The sequence below is a fragment of the Pseudorca crassidens genome, chromosome 1 (assembly GCF_039906515.1).
Source record: "Pseudorca crassidens isolate mPseCra1 chromosome 1, mPseCra1.hap1, whole genome shotgun sequence".
NCBI lineage: Eukaryota > Metazoa > Chordata > Mammalia > Artiodactyla > Delphinidae > Pseudorca > Pseudorca crassidens.
This window is the reverse complement of record NC_090296.1, coordinates 35,387,501-35,402,850: the sequence shown is the minus strand read 5'-3', so window position 1 is coordinate 35,402,850 and position 15,350 is coordinate 35,387,501. Positions and strand designations below refer to the sequence as shown.

Genomic DNA, 15,350 nt, shown 5'->3' with positions numbered 1-15,350 from the left:
TTCCTCCCTCTCCCCAACCCATGGCAACCACCATTCTACTTTTTGATACTATGATTTCGATTTTGAATATTCTGTATACCTCATATAAGTGGAATCATACAATATTTCTCCTTTTGTGACTGGCTTATTTCACGTATTTTCACTTATTTTATAATGTCTTCAAGTTTCATCCATATTATGGCATATGTCAGAATTTCCTCCCTTTTTAAGGCTGAATAATATTCTTAAATGTACATACTACATTTTGTTTATCCATTCATCTGTCAGTAGACACTTGGGTTACTTCCACTTTTTGACTACTGTATTGTGAATAATGCTGGTATAAAAATAGTGCACAAATATCTGTTCAAGTCTCTGCTGTTAATTCTTTTGAATATATACCTAGAAGTGGAATTGCTGGATTATATGGTAATTCTATGTTTAATTTTTTGAGGAATCACCTTGTAGCTTTTTTAAATGTCAGAGAAACAGAGGAAGAGCTGTACATGGAGAGTATGTAGCTATTGCCATTGTAGTAATGATTGATGCTCTAAGATCTAAATTTCAGTCCTACCTTAGCCACCTGTGAAATATATGACCTTGGATAAGTTACTTACCCTGTTTAAATTTCTCTTTTTTCATCTGTAAAATGAATATAATAATGCTTTACTGGATTTTTAAAGGATTAAATGAGATTATATATGTATATGATATTACTTAGTAACTTATAAAATGCTATATAAACATTTACTAGATTAACCGCACCAGCTGCCAGAAAAACTCAGCTCTGGCGCTATATTTGATTATTAACCACTGTTACTGAGCTCTTCCAAATCCCAGAAAATTATTCTCTTAGGATCTGAACTGGCATAACACTTATATTTTCATTCGGCACACCAGACCAGAATAGTTTCAGATAAGGAGCTACCCCAGGTAGTTTATTGTGACCCTGGACAGATGTCATGGGGCTCAGTACCAGAGACTGCCTTATAGCTTCAGGTTCATTTGGGAGTTAATGTTGTATATGTGAATACAAACCAGACCCTCTGGTCCTACCACTTCCCTGGTCTTACAAAGTATGGTCCATAGCTACAGAATAGTTTCAATCTCCTGGGAGTACCTACAGCTAGAATCTGCTAAGAAGTTCTCCCTTCCAATTCAGGTGTCACTTTCCTTAAAAAGAAAGAGTCACTATCACTATCACTGTGGATCAGAGTACAAAATTTATAATCTGTCTGTCCTTACTTCTTTGTCCTGGAATCTGGAAACCAGAGGCTCTAGGTGGCTAAGAAGGACAAAGCTAAAAACAAAAAAGAAACAAACAAAAAAAGACTCATCCAGCTCTGGAAACAATGGAATTTTCTAAATCTATACAAACATCTTATGTAAATCAAGTTCTATATTACTTACAGTCTTTGGAGAGAAGCTTGATTTTTTTTCCTCCTCCTCTTCTTCCTTCTCTATCTCCTATTAATTATTCTGTTACTTCTTTAGAATAATAACAATAGTAATAATAATAATAAGGACAGATTCTGACTAGAGGGTTTAAGGAATTGGTCATGACTCTTGAAACTTTTATTCTTTTTGGCACTAAATCAAACTTCTGAGCTGTAACCAAATGTGATTGTCATCCAGAGTGGATGAATAGTGGTTTGAATAGTCACTTCACACAATAGATCAATGGTGCTCTTCTTATAGTCACTAATTTTTTTTAGGTTAATAAAGGCAAAATTTTGGCTAAAGTTAAAATAGAATAATAAGGAAGCTCCTTTCTTTTCTTTACTTTTCTCTTCTAAAGGAAAAAAAGCTCTAAAAATTATATGTGATCATTGTAGAAAACTTGGAAATTTTCAGAAAATTATAGCAAAGGGTATAAAATTATACATAATTCTAACATACTGCAGTAAACAAATACTTTATATTTTCATGTATGCCTTTCTCATCTTTTTCTATTGCTCTATATACATATATCTTAACATAGTTAGGATTATACATTGTATATACAGTTCTGCATGTTTTTAAAATGTATGTCATAAGAATTTTCCTGTCAGTGAATATTTTTCATAAATATTACTTTAGCCTGTATAATATTTTATCATAAGGATACATCATTGTTTAAATTTATGTATTGTTAAACTTTTGATTTCTTTCCATTTCTCACTAATGTAAGCAACTCTGAAATAAACATGTACAGAAAGATTTATCCATTTTCTTAAGATAGATTTCTAGAAGTGAAATTACTGGGTCAATGTCTATGACTGTTTAAGAATTTACTTTTTAAAGAAAATCATCTTTGGATTGTTAAAGGATTAATGACACATCAACTTGAACACATCTTTGATGACTGTGTAGCTACTCATATTCAAATAATCCCTGGAAGCATTGCTATTAATTGACTGAATCTTAATCTTTCATTTCAGACACTAGGATGCATCTCTTCCTTCTGTCGCCTATTCCTTGGGATAGAAATCAGGAGATCTGACTGAGCCCTTATACAAGCCTTGTCAGACAAGTACCTATGTCCATCTTGTTTAGGACTACCTGTTTAACCCACTGCACTTAACATCCATATTTTCCTTCTTTTCTCTTACAGATGGAATGGGGCGAGTCCTTGCTCAAGATGTATATGCAAAAGACAACCTACCCCCGTTCCCAGCATCAGTAAAAGATGGCTATGCTGTCCGAGGTAAATATTTTGGTTTTCTTGAGTATCAACATACTCACATTGTAATTTGTTTTTTTTTTTCAGATTTTTGGCTAAGCCCAGGTACCTAATGACTATTACATCTATTTTCCCCTTGGCTGTCGAAATAATTTTATTCACAGATAACAATGTTAACCTACACCTATATATTTTCCAGCACAATCTTGATTAAAACTTTTCAGTGACAGTACTATAGTTACTTGAAAATTCTTACTTACAAATAAATATGTAGAGGTTGATAAAGACACTGTATCATGATTTATTCTTTCGGCCTCTACACATACCAGATGGCAGACAGTCTTGGTCTGGAAGTCCAAATGTTTTCTAGTTGAAAACATCTGTATGGTCCAAGAAAGAAGAGCAAACTCCCAACACAGGGATAAAGTAGGGAATTTTTTTTCTCCTGCTTTAAACTGAAACATCAATAAGGGCTTCATAGAAAGCAAGCATGAGGGAAACCTCTAATTCCCTAGAAGATTCCATATTTCAAGGCTCTGAAGCCCCAGATGGTACCAGCAGCTCATGCCTTTAGAGTTGCCTGGGATTGCATGAAGCTCAAAAGCAAATACTAAATAGCATTTGCCTGCCTAAAGTCCAATCTACGAAAGAACCCAAAATGAAAATGCAACTGAATTGCTTAGAAACTATTATTGGTTATTAACTCAAGGCTGGTATCATTGAAGAAATGTCTAAAAACATTTCCCAGTTTATCAGAGCTGTTAAGAAGGCCAATTCCTTTTTGATGGTCATTTATGGAGTCCCTTACTTGATTTTTTGGTTTTGGATTTTTTTTTACTCTATCTAGCTATTAAAATAATTTCTTCTTTCTTGTAATTAAATACATTCATTGACCTCCTCCGTGTTCCATTGCCATATCTTAGCAGTATCTTTCTCTGTTGGAGACAGTAGAAGAAGTGGTTAAGATTATGGACTTTGAGTGATAAAAAAGTGAGTGATAACAAAGTAAGAGTGATCTGGGTTCTAGCACCAGTTCCATCTATGTAAGTTTGAGCAAATCACTTAAACTTTTTGAGGCTTGGTTTCCTCATCTATAAAATGGTGATAATTATAACAGTATTTATCCCAACAGGTTATTGTGAGAATTAAGTGAGACTGTAGAAGGCCTTAAAGTATATGGCAAACACACACACACCAAAAAAGCACTCAATCGTTTTTTTAATGTATAATAATAGTACCTATTATTACTATTATTTTTTTTTATTATAATTATCACATTTTCTTAAACCATCTCTGAAAAAAGGATAACATTTATCTAAACTGTTATTCTCATAAAATGGTGGAGAGATTAATTCCTACTAGTGTATTCTTTCTCAGGAAACTGTCTTAAATGCACCTCATTCAGCTCTATCTCACAAATTAGAGTATTTCTGAAAATATAAATAACAAATCCCCAATGCCTCCTATGTTTTCTCTTCCAAATTCATTTCTTCTATAGTGTTTATTATAATGAATATTATCCAGAAAGAAATTTATTTTAGTCTTCTGATAGCCTCACTGGCTCTTGTTTCTTATTCCCTCTAAAATGTAAATTCGGTTTGAACTTATAATTGGTAGCCATATTGGATTGCTGTGAAATGATGAATTCTTACTTCCAGAGTAGAACAAACAACTACAGCAGATGAAACACCAAAAGGACAAGAAAGTCTATTTTTTATATTCTCGGTAATGTAAAGTAAGAGAAAGTGAGAAAATAAATTATATTAGGCAGAATTATTCTGAAACAGAAAGTTGTTCTGTGATTTTTAGATGAGGTAGCAGCAGCTCAATAAAAAGAAACTATTGCTTTTAGCTTTTCTAGTTAGCCCATGTGAGCCAGGAAAGAGCCTTTCTGCAACTGTAGATTCTATCAAAGAAATTTATATATAAAATTACCATTTAGAATATCATTTATTTTGTTTTAGAGTGGTGGTGTTTTTAGTTATTTCACACACATACGCAAGCACACACACACACACACAAACATTTAAAATGACATCTCACGGTATAAAATGTTCAACAGATAATCCACCATGCAGCTAATTCACATTATTTCTTTCCTGTGAAACATTGCTAGTTCTCTAAGATGTGGAATGTATAACAGAGACATAACAGATAACCATCATGGATATGGTTAAATTTCAAAGTAGGAATGACTGGTTAATTATGATCAACATAATTAAGGCAGCAGAAGTCATCAGTGAACAAAAAGGCATGGTCTTAGTCTTTTCTGTGTTATAATACCAACCCCAGGCAGTGTTTTGGTAAAGAATATCCTTGAGGCTATTGTTGTGGCTCTCTACCTCTCTACTTTGTATACCTTCTTCTCTCCACCCCTTCTTCCTTTACTCCCACTCCTTTCTCCCCACTCCCTTTATTCTCCTTGTTTTTCTTCTCCTCTGCCTTTGCCTTAGGCCTTCCAGTAATAACCAGTGGCACCTGTGAGCATTGCTAACCCTCTAGGTGTAAAGAGATTGCTAACTTGCTCTGGATCACTAAGCATTAGCCAGTATCCTTCAGAAACATGTGGGATAAAACTCCAAACCAGTTGGAGGATCACTTGCTTTAAGGTATGTGGGTTGAAAAATCAAGACAGTAACAAATAGCTAAAGAAATAGGAACAGCTTTTAAAAAATAAGAAAGAATAGAGTATAAAGAAGATAGGAATCAAGTGATGATGATGTAAACTAATAAACCTAAAACTACATTCAGGAGGGAATGAATTTGAATGATGAAAGAAGAGAAAAGAAAATGAAAGTAGCATTTACCAGATAGAAGCAATACAATAGTTTTATTCGTATTTTTGAGGAGTTATTTCTCCCTTCACACTGATTAAGTTAACCACCTTCTTGATGCATTCACATGCTCCTATAGAGATGTGGGTGCCCATTGTCTCACAATTGCTTCTTAGATGTTAATAAAGGTAAAAATATCTCAGAATACCAAATTCACTCTCTTGAAAATGTTCAATTTGAAAGACTTATCACTTCAGAATTAGTTTTGGGATTATTTAAGAAAAGGGAAAATTATAAACAAGCCAGTAATTATTTTGAGAACCATGTGCAACAAACAATTCTGGAAAATTATATTAAGAGAAATCCTTGCCATTTAGGTTAAGTAAATATTAAAGCTTTTTCTTTTATACATTCTGATTAAATACATGCTTATGGAAAATACAGAAAATCAAAAAGAACATTTTAACCCATCATCTCACTGTCTAGCTACTATTAACATTTTGTTGTACTTCCTTCCAGTGTATTAAAATGCATACTAAAATTTGGTATAACCTTTTTGATTTTGAGCTATTTCTTATTCTGTCACAAAAGTAATGTTTTAGAGTTTCTGTTTTGTCCATTTAAATCCTGTTTGGCCATAGCTGGTTTTCCAACTCATTTGACAGCCAGTGGCCTTCCACTGTAGGACACTTTGGATGAAAAAGAAAGCCTTATGATATAGGAGTATTACTCATGTGAGCAGAGAGATAATTTTGAATAATTAATTTAAGTTAATCCCCAAAAGCTTAAAATAATGTATTTAAGGAAATAATATATCTTTTCTCAATACTAACAATATATGGGCATTTTTCTCCTGGAAGATGATGGTAAAGAATACAGAATGCCTTCTCATTCATCTGTTCTACTCCTTGCTCCCTGCTTTCCAGGCAGCAGATTTAAAATTCCAAACAACTCACCTGATTTAATCCCTCAGTATAACTGCAGCAAGTATTAATCCTGTTGTGCTAGTCTTGTCACCTACCCTTGCCACCACTCCAAACTCATGCTACAATGTTAACTTTAGTATACACATAAATATCAATACTATTACCCTGTTGCCTATCATCCAGTCTTAGACAGTTTGGTTCTATAATTAGAGATAAACAGAATATTAGTCCTTCTGCCTTATTCCTCTATTGAAGAATAGAGGTGCCTAGGACCTCTGAAAGTTATGCTATCTATGGCCTCTGTTTATTCAGTCCTAACATGGAAACGATGAGGCTTTTGTTATTGAAAATAAGTGAATAGCTATAAAGGATTTCAAGAGATTTAAAGAGAGCTCCCACATGGCTGGAAAATGAAAATGAGGGATAATTCTAGGGCAAATGGCTTGAGGATTTTCTATACATTGCCACAATGAATAGTTATCTAATGGTATCAATTTTATATCAAATGATATAATCAGAAATCTTCAAATAAAGACTAAAAGTGTTTTCTGGACATTAAAAAAGTGGAAGTGGGAGCAGTTTCAGGGTCTAGCATTAAGCATTATACAGTGCATTTGCTGTTAGGATTTGGTTTGTATTGCTTTTATCTCTTCCTTCAAATTAAATTCTACAGTTACAAAACAGAAAAGAAAACTTATTAATAGAAATGCCAGAATTAGTGGGGGGAAAGAGTCTAAGCCTTTACAGAAATCCTTGGAATCCATCCATCTTTTCTAATGGCGTACCGTGGCTTACTTAATTTCTTTCCAAGCTTTAGCTTCATCTGCCACTGTACCTCCACTTCTGCCCCCTCCCACCCAAGCTGGTAGAATTCATCTTGAAAATGGCAACTTTTCTTTTACCTGTCTCTTTAATAGATATTTTAAAATAAATATCGGTAAGTTAGGTAGATTGATCGTTACTTTTCTGTCTTTATAATAAATAGTTAGCCTTGGTGTTGATGTAAAATCAGGACTTCTGTTGTAGTTCACTGATTTTTTATTTCTTAAGTTTTCTCTTAGTCTGAATTTGTCTGTATTCCGTTCAATCTTACAGTACTCTGCTCCTCAGAAGGGGTAGTCCATGAACCAGCTGCATAAGCATCAGCTTGTTAGAAACGTAGAACCTCAGGGCCTGTCCCAGACCTACTGAATCAGAATCTGTATTTTAAGATCTCCAGGTGATTTCTATGCACATTAAGGATTGAGAAGCACTGTTATAAGGGAAATGGTAAAAATGACTCCTCCGTTGGTACCAGGGACTTTCTATAATGTTGGTTGACTAAGCCTTCCTTATCTAGCATGTTTCCCAGGTGGAAATTTTCAGAGCAAAGTGGAGAACATAGTTAAAGTGAGATATATTCTCTCCCCAGTCAGTGTACCTTCCTTGGCAACAAAGCATCTTTCTTCTTAGAATCATTTAAAGGCTCTTTCAGTTGTTGGCCTCCCTGAAACTCTATATCAACCTTGCCCCGGATTATCTCTAGCCACTCATTATATAATGACATTTGTTTGGAGCATTTGTGCAGAACACTGATATGAGCATTTTGAGTGTATGTATATTTGCATGTGTGGGGAACAGGAGACAAGAGGAAGACTGAAGAGCAGAGGGTTTCAAAAAAGAAATAAAGGAAGTGATCCCTACCTACCACACATTTATAAAATTATTTAAGAAAATTTACAAAGCACAATACTAATGTGTATAAGACAGTTTACAAACTTCCCACCTAAGTATTATGGAAGTGCCAAATTGATTTCTTTGTTTTATCAAATATTTACTGAGCATCAGTGATGAACTAGGCACTATGCTAGACATAATCTAAGTTATATAGAATTAAGCAGAGCAGTCTTTCTGAACATTCTAAAGATGGTGAATGTTGACTCGTATTTTGAAGAAAACAATATACATGAACCAGCAGAAAATGGAAGGCATTCAAAATACAGCATTTTGCAGTGGAAAATATTATTTATTTTTCATTCATGCATGCATCTTTCTACAAAGATTCTTAGGAGCCACACTCATTCGTTTCTTGAACTTTCGAATACTTCGTATATTGAACATTTATTGAAAACCTATTATTCAGCAGGTACTAGGAATTTCCCTGAGACAAATAACCAAATGGTTACAAATACATTAGGAAGCCATAATTAGAGTTATTTTAGGAATACACTGTGGAAACAAAAGAAGAAGTAGGTGACTCTTGAGGGAAAGGAAGTCAGATATGACTTCCTAGAGAAGGTGACACTTGAGCTGAGTCTTAAAAGCTAAGAAGTCTTTAACCAGAAGGCAGGGAGAAGAAAAGGACACTCCAAGCAGTGAGAGTAGCATATGTTATGGAGCTGAAATATGAGTCATCTTGGTATTCTAAGGTACTCCTGAGAATAGCTAGACTATAGGATAGAGGGAGGACGTGAACCAGAGCCTTTACACATACTGTTTTCTTTAGGTGAATATCTATAGATGAAGCATTTTCATTTCCTCTCTGTCTCTCTCCCTCTCCCTCCATCTCTCCCTCTCTCCCCATCTCTCCCTCTTCCCCCCACCCCATCTCTCCTTCTCCTTTTCCCTCTCCCTCTCCCCCATCCCCACATATTTTTGCCTACTTAGCTCTTCCTCATCCTTCATATTCAAATCATAAATGCTTTTATCAGGGTGTCTTTCCCTGACCCTCCAGTGTAGTTCAGGTACTTTCAGTGTATGCTCTCATAAAACCGTGTTCCTTTCCTTTAGAATGGTTTTCTTAATTTGTATTTATATACAAATTTATATGTTTGTTAATGTGACTATTTGATTAATATCTATCTCCCTCACATCGGTGGCTTTAAGAGTTTTGTTTTCACCACACCCATAGAAAGACACACATTAATACATTAGACATCACAAACCAATGATATACACATACATATATAACATATACAATGCATATAAATATATATGCATGCATATATATAAACAAAAATAAGTTTCTTGACACAATTTTCACCTTTACCATGTGTGATGAGATATATTTTATGTTCTTTTTCTTTACAAGATGATTTTACAGCCCCCCTCTATTTGTGATCTAGAGTTTGAAAAACATTGCAACAGACTGACACTGCATTAGAATAGAAACAATATCTAGTTTTACTCTCTACTCTGTCCCAGCATCTAATATAACACTAAGAGCACAGAAGACCTCAGTAGAAATTTAGTGAATGAATGAAAGGAATAAAAAGCCTTAAAAGGTATTATTTTTAAAGTATGGTTATTCCCATTTTTATCAACAAGCAAACTGAAGGTTAGAGAAAGTTTTAGTAATTTGCTGAATGTCCTGAGGCTAATAATAGGCAGAACCAGGATTCAGATTCAGCTTTTACTGTAAAACCATGCTAATTTTCCCTTGAGCAAGAAGTAAAAAGAGAAAACATCTAGGTTGCTTATGGGAGGTGGAAAGCTGGTAATATCTCTAGCAGAGAAATAATCAAAACTAAGTTTATTCAGTTTTGAGATGCAGTTAGTACAGAACTCTGAAAGATAATTGACTTTTTAATTTTCTACAGTAAGAACATTATGATTAACTTTAAAATACTGCAAAAATAAGTGTGGGGGCAGATGAAACAAAATTGGTAAAATGTTGATAATTGTTGAAGCAGTGATTTCTATGTCTGTTCTAAATTGTTTCATTAAAAAAAAAAAAGAGGAAAGAAAAAAGAACCCATGAAAGCAGCATAAGAATACCATTGCAGGAAAACTACAGTATTCTCTTTCTTACAAGTGAACACTGAAAATACAATAGCATTCCAAAAAAACACCAGAAAGCCAAGAATTTATTAACTGAGACAATGTCTAAAAAGCACAAGATACAACATCTAGTAAGTAGAAGGCACCCAATGTTAATTTTTGTTCCTCTTCACATCAGGTTAACCAAAGCCAGCTGTGCAAAATAGTGACTTATTATAAACGGTATTGTATATATAAGGCTTCAGAAAAAATACTACTTTGTAGTCACATAAAGAAACAATAATTTTTTTAAAAAATAAATGTAATCAGGCTACATGGATTCTCTTATATCTGGCTTTCTTTCTTTCTTTTTTAAATTTATTTATTTATTTATTTATTTTTGGCTGCTTTGGGTCTTTGTTGCTGTGCGCGGGCTTTTCTCTAGTTGCAACGAGCGGGGGCTACTCTTCCTTGCGGTGCATAGGCTCCTCATTGCAGTGGCTTCTCTTGTTGCCGAGCACAGGCTCTAGGCGCACGGGCTTCAGTAGTTGTGCCTCACGGGCTCCAGAGCACAGACTCAGTAGTGATGGCACACTGGGCTTAGCCGCTCCACAGTATGTGGGCTCTTCCTGGACGAGGGCTCGAACCTGCATCCCCTACATTGGCAGGTGGATTCTTAACCATTGCGCCGCCAGGGAAGTCCAAGAAACAATAAATTTTATATATCCTCTCTAAAAGAGGGAAAATACTTTTTATTATTTATCAACATGACTGCAAATATGATTAAAATATTCATATAAATAGTGTTATCTTTGCTGTGTATGTGCCCCCAAACCCTTGCTGTATGCTGATTACAAGGAGATAATGGTCATGATCATGAAACTCATTAGGTATGCATTGCCTTGCCAATAGTATTGGTCTGAAATCCAATTGTATGTGAAGAAAACCCTTTTGAATACATTTATCTCCAGGAATATTTTTTCATCCAGCCATTACTATACTGTATATAGAAAAAAATTGGATGAGAAGTTTTTTCCGTCTCAAGTCTGAAAGTGTTTCTTTCAATTTAAAAATAAACAGTCAATGGGAATTGTGATGCAGCACTGCCTGTGTATTTTGATTTAGAAACAGAATTTTGATCCATCACAAAAAAAAAAAATACTGTATTGGAAATTCAGGGACTGGGGTTTTAGTCCTAGCTCTACCACTAGCCAGAACTTGTTAAAGGTACTGAACCTTTTCTACCTGAGTTTCTTCATTCTGTAACTCATTTCCTTCAAGTGTCAAATGAAGAAAAGAATATATGTTCTTCCTACTTCACTTGCTACTTCATACATATGTCTCCATGAGTGTGTACACACATATAACGCATACATACCCATTTATTTAGGATGATAGGCTAAAAGAACTTCCTATTAAAAAGTGCAAGAGTGGAAATTATGGAACAACAAGAAAACTATCTCCAGAGACACCAAGAAAAGGCACAATCTGGACCACTTCTGTTGGTTCTTGTGAGTTGTGGATACCGAAGATCAAACTAGTAATAACAAAGCCCTTTTCTAAACTAGGAGATCAGAAAAGTATTCCACTTTCCTGAAGCCTTATCTGATCATTTGAGTCAAGTTTTAGAATTCCAACACTAGGTTCTTATTCTTTGCTATAGGTCCATTCTGATGATTGTTCTTGGTTCTGTTCATCTCACAGCTGCCGATGGCCCAGGAGATCGTTTCATCATTGGGGAATCCCAAGCTGGTGAACAGGTGAGATTCATAAGCCTGAAAGGCCCTAAAGATTTTAGTTTCATGGACTTTGGGCTTCTAATTCTAGACTTCTGCCATTGTTGTAATGGAAATCTTAGAGAAGGATTAGACAGGTTATCAAAGAGATGAAAGGATGGTTCCCATGAGAAAGAACCAAATGAATTATTTCTTAACTGAAAGAATCTGCATCTATTAATATACAGCATGATGTTACTGGTATGTCTCAGACGACATGCCCCACAAGCATTTTCCAGCCCTGTGATTGGATGAATCTTTCTTCTGGTATAAACATTAATGTTTGAATAGAGCTAAAATTTCTAAGTGGTCTTTGCAGAGTTTTCCCCGACTCGTGTTACATACAGGGAAATTTAGAAGAAGCAGATTATTTAATCTTTCTAGCTAATCATTTTGATTAATTTTTCTCATCAGGGAGCTAACCAGAGAACAGGTATTTCTTAATAGAATCGAAGCACTAATGGGCCATGGTCGAAGTACAACAGAAGTCCTCTTAATTAATGCTTTGGATACCAGTAATTGGTCATTTAATTGGAAATAAGTTACAAGTGGGAAATTATCTTTTACTTTTAAAATAAATATAAATGTAAGTTAAATAAATGAACATTTATTTGTCAGTAATTTGATGGAGAGCTAGGCTTTTTTTTTTTCTTTTTTTTGCAGTACGCGGGCCTCTCACTGTTGTGGCCTCTCCCGTTGCGGAGCACAGGCTCCGGACGCGCAGGCTCAGCAGCCATGGCTCACGGGCCTAGTCACACTGCGACATGTGGGATCTTCCCGGACCGGGGCACGAACCCGCTCCTCTGCATTGGCAGGTGGCCTCTCAACCACTGCACCACCAGGGAAGCCCTAAGCCTTTTCTTTTAATAAGTATCTGCTATTTGAACTTCTCTTATACCCAAAAGGCATTATATGTGATTTCAAGTTTTAGTTTCTTTAAAGTAGAAAAAAATTTAAGGCCTTTGCAAAGTATCTAAGTATACAATCCTTCTAGATTTTTATTACACTTTTATAATTTTTTTTACAGTTGCTTCACCCATACCTAATTTGACATCAGTTCTTTTTAGCAGCCTTTTTTAAATGAGTTTTTCCAAAGGTTTAACTTAATTTTTATAGGAAAAAAATAACTCCTTTTACACTCATATATCATTGGTTTATGTAATATTTATTTAAATAACTTAATTCAGTAGCAACTATTGCCACAAACTGGTACAAACAAGTTTGGGAGCAAACTCGGTTGAATCTTAGGTGTACAAGAGAAGAGTCTAACAGTTTCAAACAAAGTGTCTGTAGGCATCATTACGTTCAATAGGAAATAGAGAACATATGTTAATCCAGTGAGTTTTGAAAGTTGGTTAAAAGAGCACCTTCCTTATTGACTAGAGGCAAAGGGAAGACCAACGCACTTTTCTGCTACCACCAAACACTCATAAGGATTATATAAAAATAAAGGACGGGGGCTTCCCTGGTGGCGCAGTGGTTGAGAGTCCGCCTGCCGATGCAGGGGACACGGGTTCGTGACCCGGTCCGGGAAGATCCCACATGCCACGAAGCGGCTGGGCCCATGAGCCATGGCCGCTGAGCCTGCGCGTCTGGAGCCTGTGCTCTGCAACGGGAGAGGCCACAATAGTGAGAGGCCCGTGTACTGCAAAAAATAAATAAATAAATAAAATAAAGGAGGAAATAAATAAATAAATAGGGCAGTTTGAGCAAAAGCTATATCCCACGCCTTAACATGTACTCCCATATGTGCTAAAAATAGAGAGGGGTTGAGGAAGTATATAGGAGAAGGATGGTGCCAATGGTGGTAACCCTAGCTGCCTCACCTCTACATCCAAGCATTGAGGAGTACTGTGTACAGGTCTCTGAAGCTAAGCCTGGCCCTGTAGTAATTAGATCCTTGTCCATGCTGTGCACAGGCTGGTTTTGCTCTTCATGACTGTTTTCCTGACAAAAAGAACAACTAGACCTAGGTCGCTTTTTTATAAATAACTTTCATTATGACCTCATAACTTACTTGACCTTTTAGTATGTGTATCCATCAGCAATGGGCATACAAAGCAACCATTTTTTTAAACAAAGCCCCAAAATATCAATTATTCAAGGAGTACTTCTCTGATCTTCAACTGAGTCTATCCAATATTTATCAAACATACCTACTGTCTGTACCAAGAAGCACTGTGCTAGGTTCTAGGAATATAAAATAGATTAATACATGATTACTACTCTTAACAGTTTACATATAGTGGAGGAGACAGAGTATAAACAACTAAATATAATACAATATATTAAGTGTTAAACTAATGCTCTCAGTCATGTGCTATGGAGCACAATAGAGAGGTTGAGCATTTTGTCCTAGAAGGGCTAGGCAGATGACATTGGAGCTGGGCCTAAGAGAGTTTTACAAAAACAGAAACAGAAATGAAAAAGGAACATTCCAAGCAGAAAGAACAGTATAAGTCAAGACCCAGTGGTGTTTGAAAAATTGCATGGTATTAGGAAATTGCAAATAGTTTGTGGTAGTTACAGCCTAGAATACTTAGGCATAGGTAGCAGATTGTTAAGAGCCTTATGGACCCTTAAACTTTATTTACTAGTTAAGACTTCCAACTGATAACAAGGAGCACAAGAAGAGTTGTGAAATTAAAAAATTGCCAACTTCTTGTAATTTCTCATAAAATTTTGATGGGAAAAAAGATCAAAACTATATAAGAAAACAGGGTTTTTCCTCAAGTTACCTGTGATGTACTTTATCTATAACTGATGTATCATATACATACACTCTTTACAGCAATCTCAGGGATCTTGCAAGAGCCAAATTGCTCACTTATTGAAAGTAAATACACTTGAGCACTAGGGGACCATTGCATACACTGAGACAGTTATTTACAACGTGGTTTATTGGTGTACCAAAATACTTAAACTTAAATCACTTATAGTTTGGTCCTATTGGTTAGCATTGGACACTTTCAGTTTCAGTTGTGTAATTATAAAGTGCTATCATTGGACAAAGTTCAAAAAATCCAACTCAATATCTCTATTAAGGAAAAATCAAGATTTTTATAGTTTTTACTTTATATAAAGTATATAAGGTACCTATATCAATAAAAATAAAAGAGTTGGTAGTCTTAACAATCTAAAGGAAGTACTTCATTTATTGCTAGAGTTTTTCCAATTGATTCAATTCAATTCCAGTTTATATGTCTACTCTAAGTAGATATATAAATGTCTTTATATATCCAGTAATATCTTTTACATTAGATTTAATATAAGTGAGCTGGTGGGAATCCTTCACCTACCATTTAGAATTACTGGTTTTGGAGAGGAGCCAAATTTTTTATTTAGCAGCCACACAGAAACACTTCTTTAAAGTTGGTTTAAGCCAAGAAGCAGAGAAAATTACAGGTATAGCCACAGTAAAGCTTAAAGTAAATTTACATAATATGGTACATTGAATCAGACTAAATTGAGGGAGGGCTCCAGGCTAACACACATC

General features: G+C 35.2%; 1 protein-coding gene across 12 annotated transcripts in view; it reads left to right on the top strand.

Moving 5' to 3' along the window:
* Window positions 1-15,350, top strand: part of GPHN (gephyrin) — a 626,350-nt gene that overhangs the window by 521,077 nt on the left and 89,923 nt on the right. For all 12 annotated transcript variants that reach the window (XM_067732935.1, XM_067732912.1, XM_067732903.1 and 9 more), the window contains 2 exons: window positions 2,573-2,665; window positions 11,784-11,839. In XM_067732935.1, coding sequence (XP_067589036.1) covers window positions 2,573-2,665; window positions 11,784-11,839 — 149 coding nt within the window. The remainder of the gene's footprint in view (window positions 1-2,572; window positions 2,666-11,783; window positions 11,840-15,350) is intronic.